This window comes from Budorcas taxicolor, chromosome 1 (genome assembly GCF_023091745.1).
Source record: "Budorcas taxicolor isolate Tak-1 chromosome 1, Takin1.1, whole genome shotgun sequence".
Classification (NCBI taxonomy): Eukaryota; Metazoa; Chordata; class Mammalia; order Artiodactyla; family Bovidae; genus Budorcas; species Budorcas taxicolor.
Genome location: NC_068910.1, coordinates 192476849 through 192502847, shown reverse-complemented (window position 1 = coordinate 192502847; position 25999 = coordinate 192476849). Strand labels below are relative to the sequence as shown.

The 25999-nt window shown below is 45.1% G+C and overlaps 1 protein-coding gene across 1 annotated transcript in view; it reads left to right on the top strand.

Annotated features, from left to right (window-relative positions):
* CLSTN2 (calsyntenin 2) overlaps positions 1-25999 on the top strand; it is a 731451-nt gene that overhangs the window by 592394 nt on the left and 113058 nt on the right. Inside the window, exon 6 of the mRNA XM_052642128.1 lies at positions 22409-22594. Within this exon, the coding sequence (XP_052498088.1) occupies positions 22409-22594 (186 nt within the window). The remainder of the gene's footprint in view (positions 1-22408; positions 22595-25999) is intronic.

Below are 25999 nucleotides of genomic sequence, written 5' to 3'. Positions count from 1 at the left end.
CCAGCCAGACCTCACTGGAGCCAAAAGGAGCATGGTGGGCCTCAGCAGGTGGGAGGGGTTTCCCTTCTCCCTCCTTTCTCATGGAACTGAGTCAGCCGCTGAGGTCTAGGGGCCTTCAGAGCATCCTCAGTCGGGGTCCTCAGCAGGAGGCTGATCACCCTGGTCAGGAGGGCATGCGCACATGGGCCCAGAGCAATGTGGAAGCTCAAGGGGTCTGGAGAGGCTTGGAGCTCCCCTGTCAGACTGTGGGCCTATGTGGGGTATCTGTATCTGAGAAACTATTACACTCTGAGGATAACGAATTTCTGATAACCTGGTTGATGGAAATTAGCATCTAGAGTGCAATGTGACCTCATTTTCAGCCTGAGACACGTGGGTTGTTCAGCCTTATTTCAGCAATGAGTCATTTCCGGGAGGCCAGAAGCCCCTCTCTCTCTCCCAGTGCCAGGTCTGCCTCTGACCTGCATCCCTAGGTGACAGCAGCCAGGGATACTTGGCAGCACCCGTTGGCAAGGAGATGGGCACCCATTGGCAGCACCCGTTGGCAGGGCCCATCTACCCACTGAGGTCTCGTGAATGGCAGCCACATGTGGGCTGACTCACCCACCTTCTTCCAGGCTACAGGCCCAGAAGCAAACAGTGACAGCATGTCACTCCCTGCCAACCTCCAAGGCTTTTGCTCTTCGGGCTCTCAGCCCCCCATGGACTTGTAACACCCTTCATGACTGAATGCAAGACAAAGCACCCCATGCCTAGTGTGTGGGTGGCACTCAGACCTGCCAACAGGAGCTCTGTGGCAAAGGGAAGCGGCAGGTTGTCTGTCTGCCCAAGTGGCCAAGGGAGAGGGACGGTTTTCAAGCAGCATTTACAAGTTCTGTATGATAAGTAGCAATTGGACCACTGCAACTTTTTAATATAGACATATTTTAAATTATAAAGTGTTTCCTGCTCATTTGAAAAGAATTTTTTAATATATATATATTTAAATTTTATTTATTTATTTATGGCTGTGCTGGGTCTTGTTTGCTGAGTGGGCTTTTTTCTAGCTGCAGTGAGTGGAGGCTCCTCTTTGTTGCAGTCTTCTCGTTACGGTGGCTTCATTTGCTGTGGAGCCTAGGCTCTAGGGTGCGTCAGCTTCAGCAGTTGCAGCTCCCAGGCTCTAGAGCTGTGGTACACGGGCTTAACTGCTCCATGGCATGGGGGATCTTCCTGGCCCAGGGATTGGACTTGTGTCTCTTACATTGGGAGGCAGATTCTTTACCATTAGCACCACCTGGGAAGCCCTTGAAAAGAAATTTTTTTAAGATAATAATTACAATAAAAGTTCCCCATGATCCAATGAATTCAGTATTACCAATATTACAGTATACTTTTCTCCCTTCATACATAGTCATTTGAACTTTGCGTGTTTCCCACTTAACTTAGTGCCACATGTATTATCCCACTTCATGAAACCATACCACCCTCTCATCAGCTGCATAATATTCTTTCAAAGAAGGTCAAGTGTGCCTGATGGGGTTCTTGAAGTCAAATGGGGCAATGTGATTGTCCAGCTTTAGCTCGGTTCTGCTTTTCTGCATATCAGTGAATATCTGTGCAAAAATCTTTGTCTGCATTTTGGATTACTTTCTCAGGAGTATTATCACCTGGGCCAAAGCATATGGTCACTTTGAGGCCCAAGATATGTTTTGCCAAGCATCAGTCTAATTATCTGTGATGACTCCCACTGCCCATCCATGTGAGGGACACCTCTCCCCACTCCTGGGCACTTGGACTCTGATTTCCAATGTATTTGATGGACTCTGCAGCTTTGTACCATATTTTCCAAAGAAATGATAATTTGGTCCCAATTTTAGAAAGTCACTCAGTGAAATGAAAAACACTGCAGTCCTCTAATATCACCTGGAGTTGTGGTCCTTTTGTTTAAAAAAATTAATTCTGCAACCATGTGCCACTGATCTATTGATTAAAGAGAGTTACGTGACTGGAGTCTGAAAAGTTTACATAAGCCATCTTTACAAAAAGACTGAAAGTGTGTGCTTGAAAAACCATATGCTTGCATTGTAAATGCTTTTCAAGGCTATAAAAGCAAAGATTCTTGAAGAATAGCTACTGCATCTTGTACCAATAATGCATTCATCCCAAGAAAAGAAAATTGCCTGGAAAATGCTCATGTTTATTGGACATAAGAGAGAAAAGCTTCTATAAATCCAAGAGAAAGTACCCTGGTTGGTTGAGTTAATGATTTCCCCCTTGGGAGACTTGTCTTCCGGAATGGCTGCTCTTAAATTGCCTGCTTTCTGCACCTTTCCAGCATCAACTCTACTGGACATGTTTCTACATGTGAGCTGAGAATCTCTGGGAATGAAAAGGGTGGGGAGTAAGAGTAGCCAAATTTGGCATGGGGCCCTGGTTTTTGAACACCCTGTGGTTCACTTCGATGGCAGCACTGACAATCCCGGAGAATGTGGAGCCAGGGTGAAAGGGGGAGGACCCAAGCTTTAAAGAAGTGGTCCCCACATCAGCAAGTTCAGAGGCTTGTTGGAAAACTAAGGTGCTCCCAAGGGCATCAGAGGACCAGTGATTCCCTCCTAGCATGCAAACAGCCAGGGGCTGACCAGATTGGGGTGCAGTGCCAAGGGGGCCTGTGTCAGGCATGGGAGCAGGACAGACCTCGCCCTCTGCTGCGGGCAGATCTGGAGACACAGTGCACAGAGTGAACCCTAAACCCAGCCCAGCAGAACAGCAGCAGCATCCTCAGTTCAGACAGGCTGGAAGAAGAGAATCCAAGAATAAAGACAGCAGGAAGAAAGTCCGACCAGAGCAAAGGGCCAGGAGGATTCCCAGAACCCAGAACGTGAGCACAGACACCTTCCACGAAGCAGCCGTATGGTTCATTCCCCAGATATTTAGTGAGAACCAGCTGTGTTCTAGGAACTGCACCAACCACAGGAGATTTCAAATCTAAGCAAAGGAGATGGACCCGCTCTTGTGGAACTCGTGATGGTAGATGGAGATGGAGGTGAGGGGTGAGAGTTTCAGGTGGAAAACAATCACAGAAGCAAATGAACATCTCAGTCTACTGTTCACAACCAGTCACGTGGCCAACCCCAAAAGCACCAGGGAAGGAAAGTGTACTCCTTCCACCGGAGGAGGGTGTCAATGAAAATAATCAATAAACAATCAATAATCAGGATAGAAAACAGTTTTATTTGAGTCAAACTGGTCTAAACCAGAAGCCGGCTTCCTAGATTACTCTGAGAAACTTCCAGAGAAGCGGAGTTTTCCTCACAGTTTTGTATCTTGTCAGAACAAAGAATATTAAACAAGTCATGGTTACATTTCTTTAAGGTTTCAAAAAAAAAAAAAAGAACAGACCAGCATGTACACAGCGAGGCAGTATGGCTTTGGCACCTGGGAAGGGAGTCTTATCATCAGAGGAGTACCAGCATTGATGTACCAGGTAGAGGGGGCATTTAATCCTTATTTTTAACATGGACATTGTTTGCTTCTGGCCAGTGTGCCTTTTTCTTTCATAATTAAAGCAGATGTATACTGTGTGTTTGATAGGCCACAAACAGGCTATTTTAGTTAGCATAAACTTCAAGTTACCTCACATGTTAACCAAAGTGACTTCCCTATATCTCAATATATGAAAAAAATGTTTTATCAATCACATGGTCAGGAGGTATAATCTAATGCCTCACAACTGGAAGTGGTTCTCTTCACTAAGAGCCCTCATCCTGCATCTGCAGATCTTTTCGAATTGGAACCCACACAATGTGAAGAAAGAAAAGAATACTTGTTCAAAGCTCATTCAGTGTGAAGTCCTACTCGGCTGGGTCAGCTTTCAGGCAGCAAATAGATCTCCCTGTGGGCATGCTGCATAGAGAACAGAAATCCCTTCCCAGGCCCCTCCCCGACTGTTGGCAGTCATGAATCTGGTGAGAGATGGAGTGGGAGTTTAAAGCCCAGTATGTTTGGCTGAAGCTCCAATACTCTGGCCACCTGATGTGAAGAGCTGACTCAGTGGAAAAGACCCTGATGCTGGGAAAGATCGAAAACAGAAGGAGAAGGGGACATCAGAGGGTGAACGTGGTTGGATGGCATCACTGACTCAGTGGACATGAGTGTGAGCAAGGCTTTCACCAGGAGATGGTGATGGACAGGGAAGCCTGATGTGCTACAGTCCATGGGGTTGCAAACAGCTGGACACAACTTAGCAACTAAACAGCAAATTGTTTTGGCTGGGCATTTCCAAGTCTGTCTCTGCATCCAGATCACTTTGTGGATGGGGGGTTAATTAAAATCACAAATTCAAGGGCTTCTCAAAACCTTCTACTGGAATCTCCCAAGGTGAGACCCGAAAGGCTGTCTTGAGAACTTTTACAGGTGATTCTCCTGAAGCCAGCCCTGCCCCTGAATCTGTGTATAGACAAGAATTTGGGAAGCACAGTGTGAGTTCCATGTAGATGAGGTAAATTGCAAGGCCTGTGAATTGGGGAGGAGAGAGCACAGTCTAGACTGGAGCAATCATGGAGGATTTCCTAGAAGAATAATTGGATATATTGTGGTTAGGCAATGTTAACCGCTGTAGATTCAGTTCAGTTCAGTTGCTCAGTCGTGTCCGACTCTTTGCAACCCCATGAATTGCAGCAGGCCAGGCCTCCCTGGCCATCACCAACTCCCGGAGTTCACTTAGACTCACGTCCATCGAGTCAGTGATGCCATCCAGCCATCTCATCCTCTGTCGTCCCCTTCTCCTCCTGACCCCAATCCCTCCCAGCATCAGAGTCTTTTCCAATGAGTCAACTCTTCGCATGAGGTGGCCAAAGTACTGGAGTTTCAGCTTTAGCATCACTCCTGCCAAAGAAATTCCAGAGCTGATCTCCTTCAGAATGGACTGGTTGGATCTCCTTGCAGTCCAAGGAAATCTCAAGAGTCTTCTCCAACACCACAGTTCAAAAGCATCAATTCTTCAATGCTCAGCCTTCTTCACAGTCCAACTCTCACGTCCATACGTGACTACTGGAAAAACCATAGCCTTGACTAGATGGACCTTTGTGGGCAAAGTAATGTCTCTGCTTTTGAATATGCTATCTAGGTTGATAATAGCCTTCCCTCACCATCTGCAGTGAGTTTGGAGCCCCCAAAAATAAAGTCTGACACTGTTTCCACTGTTTCCCCATCTATTTCCCATGAAGTGATGGGACCGGATGCCATGATCTTCATTTTCTGAATGTTGAGGTTTAAACCAACTTTTTCACTCTCCTCTTTCACTTTCATAAAGAGGATTTTTAGTTCCTCTTCACTTTCTGCCAGAAGGGTGGTGTCATCTGCACATCTGAGGTGACTGATATTTCTCCCAGCAATCTTGATTCCAGCTTGTGTTTCTTCCAGTCCAGCATTTCTCATGATGTACTCTGCATAGAAGTTAAATAAGCAGGGTGACAATATACAGCCTTGACATATTCCTTTTCCTATTTGGAACCAGTCTGTTGTTCCATGTCCAGTTCTAACTGTTGCTTCCTGACCTGCATATAGGTTTCTCAAGAGGCAGGTCAGGTGGTTTGGTATTCCCATCTCTCTCAGAATTTTCCACAGTTTATTGTGATCCACATTGTCAAAGGCTTTGGCATAGTCAATAAAGCAGAAATAGATGTTTTTCTGGAACTCTCTTGCTTTTTCCATGATCCAGCAGATGTTGGCAATTTGATTTCTGGTTCCTCTGCCTTTTCTAAAACCAGCTTGAACATCAGGAAGTTCATGGTTCACGAATTGTTGAAGCCTGGCTTGGAGAATTTTGAGCATTACTTTACTAGCATGTGAGATGAGTGCAATTGTGCAGTAGTTTAAGCATTCTTTGGCATTGCCTTTCTTTGGGATTGGAATGAAAACTGACCTTTTCTAGTCCTGTGGCCACTGCTGAGTTTTCCAAAGTTGCTGGCATATTGAGTGCAGCACTTTCACAGCATAATCTTTCAGGGTTTGAAATAGCTCCACTGGAATGCCATCACCTCCACTAGTTTTGTTCATGGTGATGCTTTCTAAGGCCCCCTTGACTTCACATTCCAAGATGTCTGGCTCTAGATGAGTGATAACACTATCGTGATTATCCAGGTCGTGAAGGTCTTTTTTGTACAGTTCTTCTGTATATTCTTGCCACCTCTTCTTAATATCTTCTGCTTCTGTTAGGTCCATACCATTTCTGTCCATTATCGAGCCCATCTTTGCATGAAATGTTCCCTTGCTGTCTCTAATTTTCTTGAAGAGATCTCTAGTCTTTCCCATTCTGTTGTTTTCCTCTATTTCTTTGCATTGATCACCGAAGAAGGCTTTCTTATCTCTCCTTGCTATTCTTTGGAACTCTGCATTCAGATGCTTGTATCTTTCCTTTTCTCCTTTGGTTTTCACTTCTCTTCTTTTCACAGCTATTTGTAAGGCCTCCCCAGAAAGCCATTTTGCTTTTTTGCATTTCTTTTCCATGGGGATGGTCTTGATCCCTGTCTCCTGTACAGTGTCACGAACCTCATTCCATAGTTCATCAGGCACTCTATCTATCACATCTAGGCCCTTAAATCGATTTCTCACTTCCACTGTATGATCATAAGGGATTTGATTTAGGTCATACCTGAATGGTCTAGCTGTTTTCCCTGCTTTCTTCAATTTAAGTCTGAGTTTGGCAATAAGGAGTTCATTATCTGAGCCACAGTCAGCTCCCGGTGTTTTTTTTTTTTTATTTTTGCTGACTGTATAGAGCTTCTCCATCTTTGGCTGCAAAGAATGTAGTCAATCTGATTACGGTGTTGACGATCTGGTGATGTCCATGTGTAGAGTCTTCTGTTGTGTTGTTGGAAGAGGGTGTTTGCTATGACCAGTGCATTTTCTTGGCAAAACTCTATTAGTCTTTGCCCTGCTTCATTCCATATTCCAAGGCCAAATTTGCCTGTTACTCCAGGTGTTTCTTGACTTCCTACTTTTGCATTCCAGTCCCCTATAATGAAAAGGACATCTTTTTGGGGGTGTTAGTTCTACAAGGTCTTGTAGGTCTTCATAGCACCATTCAACTTCAGCTTCTTCAGCATTACTGGTTGGGGCATAGACTTGGATTACGGTGATATTGAATGGTTTGCCTTGGAGACGAACAGAGATCATTCTGTCATTTTTGAGATTGCATCCAAGTACTGCATTTCAGACTCTTTCGTTGACCATGATGGTACTCCGTTTCTTCTGTAGATTAGAAAGTCAAAAAGAGAGGTAAAGTAGGAAGTTGTTGCAGTGATTGGTCCAGGTGAGAAGCAATGATGGCTGTAAAACTGCAGTGGACTAGAACATGGAAGCAAGCTAGATGTCCATCGGCAGATGAATGGATAAGAAAGCTCTGGTACAGAAACACAATGGAGTATTACTCAGCTGTGAAAAAGAACATATTTCAGTCAGTTCTAATGAGGTGGATGAAACTGGACCCTAGTATACAAAGTGAAATAAGTCAGAAAGAAAAACACCAATACAGTATATTAACACATATATATGGAATTTAGTCTATACAGTCAACAAAAACAAGACCAGGAGCTGACTGTGGCTCAGATCATGAACTCCTTATTGCCAAATTCAAACTTAAATTGAAGAAAGTACAGAAAACCACTAGACCATTCAGGGATGACCTAAATCAAATACCTTATGATTATACAGTGGAAGTGAGAAATAGATTTAAGGGGCTAGATCTGATAGATAGATTGCCTGATGAACTATGGAATGAAGTTCATGGCATTGTACAGGAGACAGGGATCAAGACCATCCCCATGGAAAATAAATGCAAAAAAGCAAATTGGCTGTCTGAAGAGGCCTTACAAATAGCTGTGAAAAGAAGAGAAGTGAAAACCAAAGGAGAAAAGGAAAGATACAAGCATCTGAATGCAGAGTTCCAAAGAATAGCAAGAAGAGATAAGAAAGCCTTCTTCAGTGATCAATGCAAAGAAATAGAGGAAAACAACAGAATGGGAAAGACTAGAGATCCCTTCAAGAAAATTAGAGACACCAAGGGAACATTTCATGCAAAGATGGGCTCAATAAAGGACGGAAATGGTACGGACCTAACAGAAGCAGAAGATATTAAGAAGAGGTTGCAAGAATACACAAAAGAACTGTACAAAAAAGATCTTCACGACCCAGATAATCATGATGGTGTGATCACTCACCTAGAGCCAGACACCCCGGAATGTGAAGTCAAGGGGCCCTTAGAAAGCGTCACTATGAACAAAGCTAGTGGAGGTGATCGAATTCCAGTGAGCCATTTTAAATCCTGAGAGATGATGCTGTGAAAGTTCTGCACTCAATATGCCAGCAAATTTGGAAAACTCAGCAATGGAAAACAGGACTGGAAAAGGTCAGTGTTCATTCCAATCCCAAAGAAAGGCAATGCCAAAGAATGCTTAAACTACCGTACAATTGCGCTCATCTCACATGCTAGTAAAGTAATGCTCAAAATTCTCCAAGCCAAGCTTCAGCAGTACGTGATCCATGAGCTTCCAGATGTTCAAGCTGGTTTTAGAAAAGGCAGAGGAACCAGAGATCAAATTGCCAACATCCGCTGGATCATGGAATAAAGCAGAGAAACATCTATTTCTACTTTATTGACTATGCCAAAGCCTTTGACGATGTGGATCACAATAAACTGTGGAAAATTTCATGGGAATACCAGACCACCTGACTTGCCTCTTGAGAAACATATATGCAGGTCAGGAAGCAACAGTTAGAACTGGACATGGAACAGACTGGTTCCAAATAGCAAAAGGATTATGTCAAAGTTGTATATTGTCACCCTGCTTATTTAACTTCTACACAGAGTACATCATGAGGAACGCTGGACTGGAAGAAACACAAGCTGGAATCAAGATTGCAGGGAGAAATATCAATCACTTCAGATATGCAGATGACACCACCCTATGGCAGAAAGTGAAGAGGAGCTAAAAATCCTCTTGATGAAAGTGAAAGAGGAGAGTGAAAAAGTTGGCTTAAAGCTCAACATTCAGAAAATGAAGATCATGGCATCTGGTCCCATCACTTCATGGGAAACAGATGGGGAAACAGTGGAAACAGTGTCAGACTTTATTTTGGGGGGCTCCAAACTCACTGCAGATGGTGACTGCAGCCATGAAATTAAAAGACGCTTACTCCTTGGGGACTTCCCTGGTGGCTCAGACGGTTAAGCTTCTGTCTATTATGCGGGAGACCCGGGTTTGATCCCTGGGTCGGGAAGATCCTCTGGAGAAGGAAATGGCAATCCACTCCAGTACTATTGCCTGGAAAATCCAATGGACAGAGGAGCCTGATAGGTTACAGTCCATGGGGTCACAAAGAGTCGGACACGACTGAGCGACTTCACTTCACTTACTCCTTGGAAGAAAAGTTATGATCAACCTAGATAGCATATTCAAAAGCAGAGACATTACTTTGCCAACAAAGGTCAGTCTAGTCAAGGCTATGGTTTTTCCAGTGGTTATGTATGGATGTGAGAGTTGGACTGTGAAGAAGGCTGAGCACCGAAGAATTGATGCTTTGGAACTGTGGTGCTGGAGAAGACTCTTGAGAGTCCCTTGGACTGCAAGGAGATCCAACCAGTCCATTCTGAAGGAGATCAACCCTGGGATTTCTCCGGAGGGAATGATGCTGAAGCTGAAACTCCGTTACTTTGGCCACCTCATGCGAAAAGTTGACTCACTGGAAAAGACTCTGATGCTGGGAGGGATTGGGGGCAGGAGGAGAAGAGGGTGACATAGGATGAGATGGCTGGATGGCATCACTGACTCGATGGACGTGAGTTTGAGTGAACTCTGGGTGTTGGTGGTGGACAGGGAGGCCTGGCAAGCTGTGATTCATGGGGTCACGAAGAGTCAGACACAACTGAGCGACTGAGCTGAACTGATGGAATTTAGGAAGATGGTAACAATGACCCTATATGCAAGACAGCAAAAGAGACACAGATGTAAAGAACATACTTCTGGACTCTGTGGGAAAAGTTGAGGGTGGGATGATTTGAGAGAATAACATTGAAACATGTATATTACCATTTGTGAAATAGATCACCAGTCTAAGTTCAGTGCATGAAACAGCATGCAAAGCTGGTACACCGGGACAACCCAGAGGGATGGGATGGGGAGGGAGGTGAGAGGGGGGTTCAGGATGGGGCACACATGTATACCCTTGGCTGATTTATGTCAACTTATGGCAAAAACCAGCACAATATTGTAAAGTAATTAGCCTCAATTAAAATAAATAAATTAATGTTTAAAAAGGAGTTTTAAAAAACCTGGGGTGGAAAGAGTTTGATCTCAGGAGTCCTCTAAAATTCAGAAGCAGAAGGTCATTAGTAGCCCTGTAGATATATAGGGTAACATGTTACAGTGCTCTGAAGTATTGCCTTCTAGATTTGAAGTCTATGGATGTAAGTTTTAGGAAATAGATAGGATATTATCTAGAGTAGTTCTTCTGGACTGAATCTAAGCTCATGCTGCTCACTGCCTGACAGGTCAATAAATCAAGGGACAAGTTGTTGGGACAAGGAATAGCGACTTTATCAGAAAGTCAGCAGACCAAGAAGATGGTCGACTGGTGTCCCAAACAACTATTTTATCAGAGTTAGAATTCAGGCTGCTCTTATACTAAAAGGAGATGGGGTGTGGTTGGTTGTTGCAAACATCTTGGTGTTGGAATCCTTTGTCCTTGCAACTATGCATGTAGGTCAGGTCATGATGCTTCTACAGACCTCCAATAAGACAAATGTTATTCTCTATTCTGTAATTTCTTATCTCTATATAAGTGGAAAACTGTTATATTCTTAAAGGTTAGAGCATTGAGAATAGGTTATCATGTATATTTCAGGGTATTAGCAACATTCTTGTAGCCAAAAAATCGAATACAAAGGTTAAATTAAAAGAGACAGATCTAATAGACAGTCAGGTTTGTTCTTCTCTATTGTATTTCTCAAATCCCTATGGTGAAGGATTGGTTTTTTTCCCAATCATCATGGACCTTAATTCTTTAAAAACAATAAGAGACAAATTTCTAGAAAAATAAAATAAATAGCAAAGGCATTCAAAATGTAAGCCAATTTTTAAAGTATTATTAGATTTGATAAACATAAAATCACCCTGTCAAATTGCTATAAAAAATTTTTTTAATGTTACCCTGGATTTCTATGGCAGACCTATAAAAGCACTCCAAGGCCACACCCATCTATGGACCACAATGAGTAGCATTGTCCCAGAATCTGTTGTTTCCTTTGCCCTCCACAAAATCAGACATGGTTTAGGCTTGGGATTCTCAGATGGTGCAGTGGTAAAGAATCTGCCTGGCAAAGCAGGAGACCCTAGAGATGTGGGTGTGATTCCTGGGTCAGGAAGATCCCCTGGAGTAGGAAATGGCAACCCACGCCAGTACTCTTGCCTGAGAAATCCCCTGGACAGGGGAGCCTGGTGGGCTACAGTCCATGGGACTGCCAAGAGTTGGACACAAATGAGCATGCCCATGCACCATGCAGATCTCCACAACTTAATCTGACATTAGCGTCTTCATATGATCCTTACTTACCTCATGGTACTGGTTCTCCTGGCTGACAATACTAGGCCAGGGAAGAGGCTATGATAGAAGCCCCAGATTTTGTCAAGGAGCTATTGGGCAGGAAACTATCTGCAGTTGCCCAGATGCTTCCAGAATAAGGCCTGAAAGTGTCCACCCACATGCCTGACTTTGAAATCGCCCAGGTGATGACATGAGGGTTTTCTCAGACCGAGGATTTGGTAATCAGGGTGGTGACTTGGGATGAAATTAAACCCCTTCTATCATCAAGAAATTAAAGAGAACTTCACAGGCAGGACAAAATTTGAGGACAAATTACTGGTTGTCTCCTCTGACATTTATTGAGAGGTCTTGGGGGACTAAAAATGTTGCAAATACATGAGGGTTTCCAAAATTGGAGTCGCATGTAAGTACAGTTTCATCATCATACACACTCGTCCACAGACACTCAGGCTGAAGTGTATATGTATGTGTGTACACACAAATGCACATGCACGCATGCATGTACACACACACACACACACACACACACACACACACAGCAGCTACATCTAGGATCCTTCCCATTTTAATGCCTGGCAGTCTAGCTTCCCTGCATTAGGCAGCCAAATTAGAATGTGTGAATGTGTGTATGAGTCTGTGTGTGAGTGTGTGTGTTTTGATTTTCATATATCTAATCATTCACTCATTTCTTACATATCTATTGAACACCAGTTATGCACCCAGCCCTGCAGAGTGATGTACAAGTTATGCTCCAGTACATGAATAGATGATACCTGAGTCTAATTCTCAGTGGGGAAGGCCAGGCAGGAGTTGGGTGGAGGTAGGGGTCATCACCAAGATGAGACCCAGACAACCTCCTTTACAAGGTCACACGTGATTTGGGACCTGGAGGAAGAGAAGGACCAGCCACCGGGGTGGCAGGGACTGAGCACCAGGCAAAGGGCTGCTCTGAGTTGTACCTCCTGATCTGAAACGTGGGTATTTTTTTCTCTTCCCTCCTTCTTTTTTTGTAGTTAATTAAGATATCTCTTTTTAGTAAGAATTAAAAACTACTAAAATGCTCTTGTGAAGATAAGTATAGTAAATGGAAAGGGGTCAGTAATGAAGGAAGGGAGAGGATTCCTTATATTTGTAATTGAGTTTAGAGAGTTTGTGTTTTCTTTCTTTTGAAAGTGTGCCTCGGTGTAATTGTTTTTAATTGGGGAAGGGAATATCACATAATTTAATGCTTAAAAAGAGATGTATGTTGTATGTATTGGGCCCAGGCTAACTAGTTTGCATGTATCATCTGATATAAACCCTTTCAACAGCTCTGAAATAGGTGATAATATCACCAGTGTTTGCATGAGTAAACTTAGGCAGGAAAGGAGCTCACAGGCCCCCCAGTACATGGTACCAATAGGTAGACCTAGGACTTATACCTAGTCTGAACCCAAAGCCTGGGCTCCTCTCTTTGGATTAGTTAATTAATATTCCCATTCTACAGATGAAGAAACTGAGGCTCAGAAACACGAAGGGACATGCCCAAGGTTATTCAGCTGGAAAGGCAGCTATTGGGGTCAAAATGATTTTCAAGACAGTGACAGCAGTGTGTTACACCAAGCATGGGGCCCTTCTGTACATGAAGCTGGTCTTGGAGCCAGGACTGGATGCCCAGCCTCTGACCCCTTCCAGCTAAATGTCCCATCTCATGCTTATAGACCCACAACAGCAGTAGAGAAAATGTTAAAAGAAAATGAACTCAGAAAAGCCAGGATTCCTTTTAGAGGTTGAGTTTTGGAGTCCTATAGGCCTGGCACAAGTCCTGGCTTTACCACATATATGATCTAACCTTATCTCCACACCAGTTCCATGAGGCATAGTTGTAATTTCTCCCCATTTTACAGACAAGGAACGTCTTCCACAAGGTGCAGTAGCTGGCAGGCAGAGGAGGCAGGCATCTGACTCCTCCTCCCTCATGTCTGTACTCCATTGTCTAAGCATCACCACGGCTCTAACCAAAGTCAGGCTGGGATTCCGAGGACTTCACTCCAGAAGCCCTGCGGGGACAGGAGACATGAAGAGGGTCTCAGAAGCTGGCTCTTGTCACTCTTTTACCAAAAAGCTCACTTCCTGGCCCAGCACTCAAGTCCCTTGTAATCTGGCCCAAAGTTGCTTTCTGGCCCGTCTCACACCAGGCCTCCTAGATGCCCACTCCTGGCCTTACATTTGTCTACACTTGCTGAGTCCCACCAGGCAGCTGCGTGGGGAGCACCATTCATATCATTTTCCATCTAAGCAGCACTGCTTGTTATTGTACAGCCCCAAGGCCATGGTGGGGACCTCCTCCACTTCTCTCTGCCCACCGTGTGCCCCGCATCCTGCAGTGCTGTGCTAACCATGCCTTCTACTGCCTGCATCCTGGTGCTTGGACAACCAGGGCCTGGCTGAGCCTGGAGAGACTGCCCCCTCAACCAGCGAATTCCTAGAGAGAACGAACAACTTACCCTTTTGCTTTTCAGGCACTGACCAACCAACCCAGAACCTACATCCCACCCACCTCTTTTATCAGGGTCTCACGTTCCAGCCAACGTTTACCTGCACTAATCACCCCAGGGCCAGGTACCAGACAGCTAGGGACAGCTCCATGCCCCAGAGGCCACTGAAATTATACAAACCAGGTGACTCTAAGGCTGCCTACCTTGCCTGACCTCTTCCTTCCATGCAAACCATAGCACAGGCTCTTGCCCACAGATTTTTCTCTCCCTCTACCTCTTAACTATCCCTGGGGATTCTCCATGCATGCCCAGTGGTGGGGGACCCCCCTCTACTGGGGACTTGTGAGTATAACAAACTCTCTTTTCAATGGCAATTATATCCTGATCTGTTGGCCTTGTCACACTTAAATAATAATACAACCTATGCTAAAAGTCCAGGTCACTTCCTCCAGGAAGCCTCCTTTGTTCACGCTAGTCAGTATGGTTACCTCTTCTTTGTTCTCTGGGGTCTGCTTTTTGTCCCTCTGTCTGCCTTAAAGCTGGCTGTGTGCCTGTCACTGCCCTTACCTGCCTGTCAGTGCCTCTGAGTTAGGGCTCATGAGTTACACTTTTCTGTCTCCCATGCCTGGGGCTCTGCTTGGCCCATAGTAGGTGCTCAGTAAATGCATAGCACCAGAATAATGATAAGAATGATACAAGACTGATGATAGGAGGAGTAGCAGTAGCTGTCTGTTCCTGGTGCTTTGCGTTTGTAGGTATTGTTGCTTTGTTGCGAAGTCATGCCAGACTCTGCAACTCCATGGACTGTAGCCTCCAGGCTCCTCTGTCCATGGGATTTCCTGTGTGTCTTGATCTTGAGGTGGCAATCGGAGATATTTTAGTGTTCTGAACACCAGACCTAATCTAGCTGCTAAGTGACATTTCCAAAGAACAGTCTGCACTCTTCATACCCGCACTAAACACCCAGTTATAGCTCTTCACTGGTCCTAAGATGAAACCCAAACCTCTTAGCCAGCATTTATCATCTGACCTCCACTTACCTCTCCAGCCCATCTCTACCTCTTCACTCACCCCCAGCTCAGGTGCACTGGATGCCAGTGATATAAAGATGCTCCCTGTAAGCATGTATACCTCCTGAGCTTCTCCCAGTAGGAAAGGAAGTCCCTGAGTACCAAATCAAAGTCACCCATCCCTGGAAGAAAGACTTGAAAGATGCCAGGTGGTTGACACCTACAGTCTGGCTAAAATATCAGCTGCCTAAACAGTGTCTGATCAGGACAACCCCTTTCCTATCCCTCCCCATCCCCAGCATCCCCACATCCAGCCATTTATTTTGTATGAATGCAGCAATTTCCTGGACAACCTGATGCTTCTTCCTCTGCTAGGAGCTGAGACTAGGAAGAGCTGGAGGCCCTTGAACTTGCACAGTAAAGGAAAAAGAAGCATCAGACACACCTGTGTCTTTCCCTTCCCTCCTTCTGTGTCACTTTTGAGTATAGAGTTGGAACGATTTACCGAGTGTCTTGAATTACAAGAGCCCATAAAGCCTGTGCTTTCCAGAAGTCTCAGCTTAGCTTTTTTCCACCTCCAGGCATCTAATAAGAGAGTTCTAAGTAGTTAATCTTTTCCTAATGAGAAAATATATGATCCCCAAATTCAGCAGGAGTTATAATACATTCATCCCATTTCTAAATCTTTAATCCCCTGAGAGGGAATTTAATTCCTGAAGACACTCCAGGGTAACCTTTCCAAGAATGTTTATGATGTCATTGAGCCCGAGTTTTAAAACAATAGGTGGTCTACTTCTTTTCTCTTTATTTAAGAAAAAAAATGAACAACAGCTCATTAACTAGTCTCTAGATCTTTCATGAATTGAAATGATTTTCTTTCCAAAAAGATTTTGTTTCCAAGTGGGATAGTTCAGAGAAGTTTAGGAAGCTTGTGAACCAAAGTGGGAGGTTTCTATCATGAGGTATCAAGGGGGAAGGTCGCTCTGTTGGGCCCTTAGCCTTCAATGCATACATCAAGCCCATGAGGAGGTATAAGTATCTCAGATCTACAGGTGAGGCCACAGAGGCCCAAAGATAACTGCTTTGCAAAGGTTACATGACCCGAATTTGGGTGAGATGAGATTCAAACCCAGATTTCTTCAAGTCTTCGGTATCAAAGCAGCCCCTTGACCCCTACAACTGCCCCCAAGGTCAAGCATTGATGAAACTGACAATATTCCTTGATCCTTTGCCATCATCAGAAATAATCATTTAAAAAAAATTTATCCATGTAAACTGAATATTCAAAGATGAATCTGTAAAAATCACCATTCTCAGTCCCAGCAAATCCTTAGAATCATAGAGGAGTTCTTGTAAAAGAACTATATAGCCTTGAGCAAGTCACACCAACTCTCAGCCACAGTTTTGCCATATGCACTATTAAGATAGTAACACCCACTCACTGGGTCGCTGGGAGGATTAAATGAAAGAACAGATGTCACAGCACTTAGCATCTTGTAGCTGCTAATAATTGTATGTCCTCTTATTTCCTGTAATAAATGTTACTGAATACATAATCAATTAACAACATTAATACTATATCTGATGAATGTGTCCATTGTGTTTGAGGCTGAAATGATTCAGCATTTAATCTCCCTAGATCCTGGGTGGTAGGTGCTACTTTTATTCAGGCTCAAGGTGGGTAGGTGGTTTACTCAGAGTCCACACAGGAAGTGAGAAGGTTGGAATCTGCATCCAGGCACCCTGAATTTAGAGGTCATACTCTTAGTCATCCAGCCATCTATCCTCCGGAAAATGAAAATGAATAGATACTTCATGTGGCACACAGTAAGTTTGATGACTTGCCTTTTGCTCTCTTCAACCCCCGCCCTTTCTTGGAAAATGAGAGATGTTTGTGTGAGCTTCCCACTATTTCAAGGATGCGACACTTGGAAAGCTTCATTGACTTCTTTTACGGATGGTTGCAATTTGCCTGTTCTCCATAAGCCCTCAAAAACACGCCTCATGAGATCACAAAAGATACTAGCAGGTGTGATGTTCTTAAAATTCTTTTCTGCCTGATTTCTCCTTGGAGAGGGCCTTGCCCCCTTAACCAAAGGCACCAAAAGGACTGAAAACTTTGCTAGGACTCTGTCTCCACTGTTCAGTTCACTTCAGTCGCTCAGTCGCGTCTGACTTTTTGTGACCCCATGGACTGCAGCACGCCAGGCTTCCCTTCACCAACTCCTGAAGCTTGCTCAAACTAATGTCCATTGAGTCGGTGATGCCATCCAACCATCTCGTCCTCTGCCGTCCCCTCCTCCTCCTGCCTTCAATCTTTCTCAGCATCAGGGTATTTTCCAATGAGTCAGTTCTTTGCATTAGGGGGTCAAAGTATTGGCATTTCAGCTTCAGCATCAGTCCTTCCAATGAATATTCAGGACTGATTTCCTTTAAGATTGACTGGTTTGATCTCCTTGCTGTCCAAGGGACTTTGAAGAGTCTTCTCCAACACCATAGTTCAAAAGCATCAATTCTTTGGCACTCAGCTTTCCTTATGGTCCAACTCTCACATCCATACATGACTACTGGAAAAACCATAGGTTTGACTAGATGGATTTTGTTGGCAAAATAATGTCTCTGCTTTTTATTATGCTGTCTAGGTTTGTCATACCTTTTCTTCCAAGGAACAAGCGTTTTTTAATTTCATGGCTGCAGTCACTATCTGCAATGATTTTGGAACCCAAGAAAATAAAGTCTGTCACTATTTCCATGGTTTCCCCATCTATTTGTCATGGCATAATGGGACTGGATGCCATGATCTTAGTTTTTTTAATGTTGAGTTTTAAGCCAGCTTTTTCACTCTCCTCTTTCACCTTCATCAAGAGGCTCTTTAGTTCCTCTTCTCTTTCTGCCATAAGGGTGGTGTCATCTGCATATCTGAGGTCATTGATATTTCTCCCAGCAAACTTTATTCCAATTTGTGCTTCATCCAGCCTGAAATTTCACATGATGTACTCTGCATATAAGTTAAATAAGCAGGGTGACAATATACAGCCTTGTTATTTATTTGCTCTGGTACTTACACTCCTAAAAAGACTTGAGCTGGAATTTCTCATCAAAGATAACCACTAATATACCTGGATGAGAAAGAGATGCCCACGGCCCTCACAGAACACCAATACCAGGAATGTCTTGGGCTTCTCAACAGAAGAGGCTTCCAGAAGTAGATGTTGTGAGGAATCTCTCACCCACTAGCAAGAGACTCAAGAACTGGGGATGTAGGGCCATACCATGGGCACCCTGCACAGAACCATTTCTCTGATCTTTTTTAATTGCATCTCTAAAGAGAAGGATGATGCAGAGAGAGAGGAGTGAGGAAGGGAAGGAGAGCAGCCTCTTCCTTGTTACCATGTCTTGTTACTGGGAAGATATTCTTCCATTATCATTTATGGACCAATTGCCTTACTGAGAACAAAGAGAAGCAAACATGTGATGGCTTCTGTTGGGATGGTTGTTTCTGTAGAGCGAGAGTAGGGGCAGACAGAGAAAGTACCAGAGGAGCTACAAATAGGCTATGGGTTCTGTCTGTGGCTCAAGAAAGGCTGCCATGGCTGAAGTCAAGGTTAGGTCTCTGGGGCTCCCCAGATCCACCTGGAAACTATTTCCTGGGCTCAGAGCATGGTGTGGAGGGATCAAAAATAAACTCACAATTCCTGCCTTTAAAGAGTTCCTAGTTACAAGAAGGGGAAGGCACATAAATGGATCATTCCAATGATATCCTACAAGACCCATTCATGCTTCCTACCACTATCTAGTGAGTATCTGCCCTGTGCAGAGCATTGTGAAGCATGATGGGGATTCAGAGTTGCCATCAGCTTGGACTCTACTGTTGAGAACGCTGTGAGGGCACAGAGGAGGGTTTCTATCCAGACTGGAGATATCCTGAAAGTTATGTGGTAGAGGTAACAGATAGAAAGGAATAGAAAGGGAGCTCCATGCAGAAGAAATTGCATGACCGAATGCACAGAGATATGCAACATTTTGAACCTAGGTTGAGACGAGCCTGGTTATGTGTGGACTGCTGCTTCCAGCACGGTGACTTTCAGATATATCAGACAAAAAGCCCTCCTGTCTGCCAGTGATTTGTCCTTTAGATTGACCTGGGGCCACATGGGCTATAGCAACTCCATGGTCTTATCCTCCAGGGGGTAATGGGCCATTCCAGACACAGCTCCCGGGGGCTCTGAGGAAAGACATATAATAGGGTGTATTCTCTTTTGCCTATAGTCATTGTCATCTAAACATCCTTTCAATGGGAAGAAAATCCAGAAAGGAGTGAATATGTGTATATGTATGGCTGCTTCCCTTTGCTGTACAGTGGAAACGTTGCAAAGCAAGGATACGCCAATAAAATTTCATTTAAAAACAAACAAAAATCATCCCATAGCAGGTTTCCTGGTGATAAACCTCACAATGTGGTGTTAAATCTTTGCTCATGACTCCAAAATATACATTAAAGGAGGGTTGGTTAATGTGGGGGTTCAGAGCTAAACCCAGATTGCCGGGTTATGTGGAATGTGCAGGGGGTGCGAGCATCTCCTTTCCTCCCTGGGGAAGGAATAGCAAGGATTGGAGCCTTACTGCCTGCCAGGCCCACATGGTTGCCCCTAGTCCTCAGCCCCACACTGTGCTCCCCACTTCACTGATAAGGAGCCTGAGGCTTGGAGACCTTCAATAACCTGCCCAAGAACTTCCTGACCTGATGGAGTCAAGCCAAGATGGTTTCTGCCTTTACTTCAAACAAGCTTCTCTGAGGCTCCCCATGGGCTTTGATCCTTGACATTCAGGCGTCAGCTCAGACAGGAACTCTCTCCATCTAAAGAAGCTCCTCTCTGTCACCACTTTTCCTTTCATAGCACTTACTGTTATGCCCGCAGTCCAAGTCCCCACAGCTGAGAAAACAAGACATCCACGGCAATGTAAACGCAAAAAGGGAATTTATTGCTAGCTCGAGCCAGGGCCCAAGTCACATCCAGCGCAGTGGAGCGGAGCAAGGGCCCGGAGCCCTGAATTACAGAAGTATTTATAGGTTAAGACAAAGAAGGGAGTTGGGGGCAGGGGCGGATTGGTTGCAAGGGTTCCTTAGCATCTACTAATTGGCTAGATTTTCACGCTCGCAGGCTTTCTTAGGGGGTTTTCATCCTTGTCCTGATCCTGATAAGCTTGAACCAGGCTACAGGGAGTATACTGATTGGTTGAGTCCTGGCGCCGGCAGAGGGTGATCTCAGCTCCTCCTTGGCAATAACTCAGCCCCGCTGTAAAGGAGACTTAGGCCTACCTTGGCCCCTGGAAGCCTGTCCTGGCACCTGTTTGGTCCTAACACTTACCCTCCGCGATAGGACAGCATGGGGTATTCATTGCTTGTCTCTCTCTCAGCTCCACAACGCAGGGACCCTTTCAGACTCCTTGCAAAGCTGGGTACATAAGAAGCTCAAACACGTTTGCTCACTGAACAAAGCCATCTGTCCCTAAGCCCAGCCCTTTCACTCTGCTGGTTTCCTCAAGATGGCGGCCAGCAGCCAATGGGTATTTTCAGGGAGCCCCTTGGTGGCTGATGAATGATCCTAAATGCAAGACTTTCTGAGTTTCCCAAGGGTGAGGCAGGCAATCCATAGATTTTCATTTTTACCTTGGCGTAAAGACACCATCCGGGGACTTCCCTGGTTGTTCCATGGTTGAGACTTTGCCTTCCAATGAATGGGGTACAGGTTCAATCCCTGGTCCAGGAGCTAAAATCCTACATGCCTCCAGACCAAAAAAACCAAAACAAAACATAAAATAGAAGCAATATTGTAACAAATTCAACAAAAACTTTTTTAAAATGGTTCACATAAAAAAACTTTTTAAAAAGAGATACCACCTAGCAAAGTGACAAACGGTTTGAGAGTCATACATAATAGTATCCACAACTCATGTATTGTCAGCAAGGGCTGTTGCCAGTCACCATGAGCATGGCCTTGCCTAGACTCTGACTCTCCACTATTGTTGTTTCAATCAGTTCTTGTGTACACTCACTCTCAGTGTTTATTTTTGTTGATTGCTCTTTTTTGTGTGGTGTCATTTTGATTGTGATTTTGTTCCTCTCCCACACTTTGATGTCTCCAAGTTATTTTTCCACTAAAATGCAGGGATAAGACCATCAGCCCTACTTAAGTCACAGTCCTGAAAGGGAAGGAATCATTGTGCTTAACCCCATGGCCTCATGGAATCCTGAATTACCTTGGTTTCTTTTTGTTTGTTTGTTTGCTTGTGGCAAGGTGTATGCATTCCTGAAAATCACCTTGCTGGGAAAAATGGGACGAGGGACTCAACAGTCAGAAACATCATCGGTGATGCATAAGAAAAGACAAAGGGACTTCCCTGGAGGTCCAGTGGTTGGGAACTCACCTGCCAAGGCAGGGGACATGAGTTCAATCCCTGGTCCTAGAAGATCCCACATGCCCCAGGGCAGCAAGCCAGTGCACCACTATGGAGCCAAAGTTCTAGAGTCTGTGCTGTGCAACAAGGGAAGCCCCTGCTGTGAGAGGCCTGCACATGGCAACCAGAGAGTACACAACACCCCTTCACCACAGCTAGAGAAAGCCCATGCACAGGAAGAAAGGCCCAGCATAGTCAGAAATAATAACAAAGAAAATTAAAAGCCAACCTTATTTTCAAACAAGACACACACACACAAACAACACCAGCAGAGTTTTACACAGGTTAAATGATTAACAAATATATAAGTACTACAATAAATATGGTACCTTACCTTGAAGAGACCTGAGGGTTGCTTGTGGTGGTGGCTATAGGAAGGGTTGAAGCTGATGCATTATTGTAAAGAGGGTTTTCTGAATGACACAGAAAGTTGTAACTGCGTTGCAGGCAGGTGTGGCTCATTATACATGGCGAGTGGAGTAGCTGGTAGATGTTTTGAGGTCTGTACATGGGCCCGTTTTGTGCCTTCCTATGTGGCTTAGCTCAGCCAGGTGTGGATTTCTGAATTCACCTAGTATTTCTTGGGGACAAAATCTTGCATAAGCAAATGTGAAAATCCCCGTTATCCTCGAATCATTTCCTAATGTATCGATTGTGGTGGTTTAGTCGCTAAGTCTGCCCGACTCTTGTGAACCCATGGACTGTAGCCTGCTAGGCCTATCCTTAGTCCATGGGATTCTCCAGGCAAGAAAAATGAAGTGGGTTGCCATTTCCTTCTCCCAAGGTATCAACTGTGTTGGAACAAATGTACATTTTCAAAACACATATTGCCGCAGAACTGTCTGCACCTGACTGACAGTAACTCTTTCCTTGTTTACTCAGACTGGACCAAGAGGATTGAGTACCAGCCTGGCTCAGGGAGCGTGCCCCTGTTCCCCAGCATCCACCTGGAGACGTGCGATGGGGCCGTTTCCTCCATCCAGATCACCACGGAGCTGCAGACCAACTACATTGGGAAGGGCTGTGACCGGGAGACCTACTCTGAGAAGTCCCTTCAGAAATTATGTGGTAGGCTTCCCTGTTTGGGTTATTTTTTAATTCATTGTTTTAAACAATATATACAAAACGTATCTTACTATATTATGAAGGAATCAGCCGCTCCCCACTGCACTGGTACATGTGACCCCTGGATGAATATTAAGTTTACTTATTATGCTTAAATCAGCAATGTCCAACCTTTTGGCACTAGGGACCGGTTTCATGGAAGACAGTTTTTTAAAGTTTTTTATTTTGTATTGCTGCTGCTGTCACTTGAGTCGTGTCCGACTCTGTGCGACCCCATAGACGACAGCCCACCAGGCCCCCCCATCCCTGGGATTCTCCAGGCAAGAACACTGGAGTGGGTTGCCATTTCCTTCTCCAATGCATGAAAGTGAAAAGTTAAAGTGAAGTCGCTCAGTCATGTCCGACTCTTAGTGACCCCATGGACTGCAGCCTACCAGGCTCCTCTGTCCATGGGATTTTCCAGGCAAGAGTACTGGACTGGGTTGCCATTGCCTTCTCCAATTTTGTACTGGAGGTAGCCAATTAACAGGCTTCCCAGGTGGTGCTAGTGGTAAAGAACCCACCTGCCAATGCAGGATACCTAAGAGATGGCGGTTTGGTCCTTGGGTCAGAAAGATCCCCTGGAGGAGGGTGTGGCATGTTACTCCAGTACTCTTGCCTGGAAAATCCCATGGACAGAAGCCTGGTGGGCTACGGTCCACAGGGTTGCGAAGAGTCAGACACAACTAAAGCAACTGCGTACACATGCACACACACACAGCTGATTAACAAGCAATGTTGGGATAGTTTCTGGTGGACAGCAAAGGGACTCAGCCATACATATATACATACCCCTTCTCCTCCAAATGCCCCGCCCCTCGTGGCTGCCACATAACACTGAGCAGAGCCCCCTGTGCTATACAGTAGGCCCTTGCTGGTTGTCCATTTTAAATATAGCAGTGTGTACATATCCATCCCAAACTCTCTAACTATCCATTTGCCCCTTTCCTCCCCTCTGGCAACCATAAGTTTGTTCTCTAAGACTGTGAACCTCTTTCTGTTTTCTTAGTAACCTCATTTGTATCATGCCTTTTTAGATTCGTGGAAGACAATTTTTCCACAGACTGGAGGTGGTTTCAGGATGATTCAAGCACACTTTATTTCTGTTGTTATTACATCAGCTCCACCCTAGATCATCAGGCATTAGATCCCAGAGGTTGGGGACCCCCGGGTTAAAGGGTTGGAAGGCTCAGCTTTCAGCACCGACCGTACCTGATCAGACCCCACCATGTACCAACTCTAAGGCTGTGGGCAAGTGCTGTGACAAAGCCTCTATTCTTCATCAGTAACTTAGGGATGTTATGTTCCTGTGTACACACACAGGCACACACATGTAGACACAGCACCAGGTGTGGAAGAGCACCTAGCATGGGACCTGAAGGAACACGGCTCCCTTGTACTGTATTGATTTCAGAGAGGTGCCTTCCCAGGGGCCAATGTGAAAGGTGGTACCAGCCTCTCAGGGAGAGGTGTGTCTCCTCCTCCAGGACCAGCTATGGCACACAAGGGCTTACTGCAAATGAAAGTGCTGGACTTTTGTTCCAAAATTATGGAGAATTTTAAGGCAGAAACAGCAAAGCATGAAACCAACCTGGGGCCCCGTGTGACTGTTCAGGACACATGCTGGTGAAGCTGGGCCTGGATGTCCACGTTGGAGAAGAGCTAGGCTGGGAGGAGAGATGGGGAATGTGAAGGATCCAAGTGTGGGGGACAGAGGGCTGGCTGTCAGTGGGCTGAGAGATGGTGCCCCAAGGAGGAAGCAGGCTGGAACTGGGAGCCAGGCTGATGCAGGTTCTACCCGATGAAGCTTAGCTTAATTGAGTACCTGCTGTGTGCACCTCACGTGTGTGTGTGTGTGTTAGTTGTTAGTCGTGTCCAACTCTTTGCGACACTATGGACTATAGCCCATCAGGCTCCTCTGTCCATGGGATTCTCCAGGTAAGAAATCTGGAGTGGGTTGTCAATCCCTTCTCCAGTGTGCTTCACATGCCCTACCCTAATTCACACTGAGGAGGGTCTTATTCATCCAGTTTTAAACATGGACAATTAGACACCCAGAGAGGAAAAATTATTTTTAAGATCACTCAGGGAGTGACAGAGCAAGACTTTGAAAGTAGGTCTATGGGAGGGAAGGGCTCTTTGGCTCTGGGTCTGTGATGCTGGGCCAGGCCTCTGGAGCTGGAATGTAAATCTCTCAAGTCAACTGCAGAATAAGACACAGTACTGCGGGAATGGTCCTGCGTGCTTAGTAAACCAGATGGTGGGTGTGTTGATGGGCCTCTTTTCTCCCCACCATGTATATTTCATTTCTTTCTTGTTCTCTCCAAGACTATTCAGGCCCTCACACAGCCTCTCCAGCTGGGCTGTGGGCAGCTCCAGAAAGAGCTTAGTCTTAAGATGGGGCCTGCACTCGGGGGTGACTCCATCTCCCATGGAAGATGTGACTTTCTGAACACAGCCTGCAGCCCCTCCTGGGGACCCCTCCACTACTGTCTTTGCAGCAGTTTTCCTCCTTCACCATTGACACAGAGACACATGCACACACACTTATGTGCACACACACACAAGGTGCAAATACATATGTATACACACACAGGCGCACACACATTCACGCACAGGTGCACACAGGTACACACAGGCACACAAAGTGTACACATGCACACAAGGTACTCACATGCACACAAGGACACACACATTCACACACAGATGCACACACAGGCACACAAGTAGGCACAGGCACACACACATGCACACTCAGGTGCACAATGCACACACATGTGCACACAGAGGTACACACATACACAACACACAGGTGCACACATGCACACACAGGTGCATATGTGCACACACAGTTACATGCACACAATGAAAACACAGGTACATACACAGGCACACACTCACACCTTCATGCACGCAGCTCTTGCCCAAGGACCAAGTGACAATTTGAGAACTGGATGTGCAGTATGCCTTGCTTGGGTAGCACAGTGCCCCATTTATCATGTTGCCAGGCTGGAAGGAGGGCCCATGGGAATGCAGGTTTTTCTAGAATGATGCAGGAGATTGGGGAAAACAGCATAACCTAAGTATTCCGAACAGCTCTTGTAAAAATGCCCATCAGCAGCCTGCAGTACTGAGAAAGCTGCCTCCGGTCCTCTTTACTCCACGCACAGAGAAGCCGTCTCCGCCAACATCTCATTTTGAATGAATATCCCATCTTTCTCCCTGCGCACCTGAATTATAAGTCAGCTCAACCCCACGCCACCGCAGGTTACAGTCATTTCCTCAACTCCTCCAGGTTAGGAGATGATAGAGTCAACTTGTTAAAGATCAGATGAGCCCAAGGGCATGCACGGGTGATTTGATTCTGTA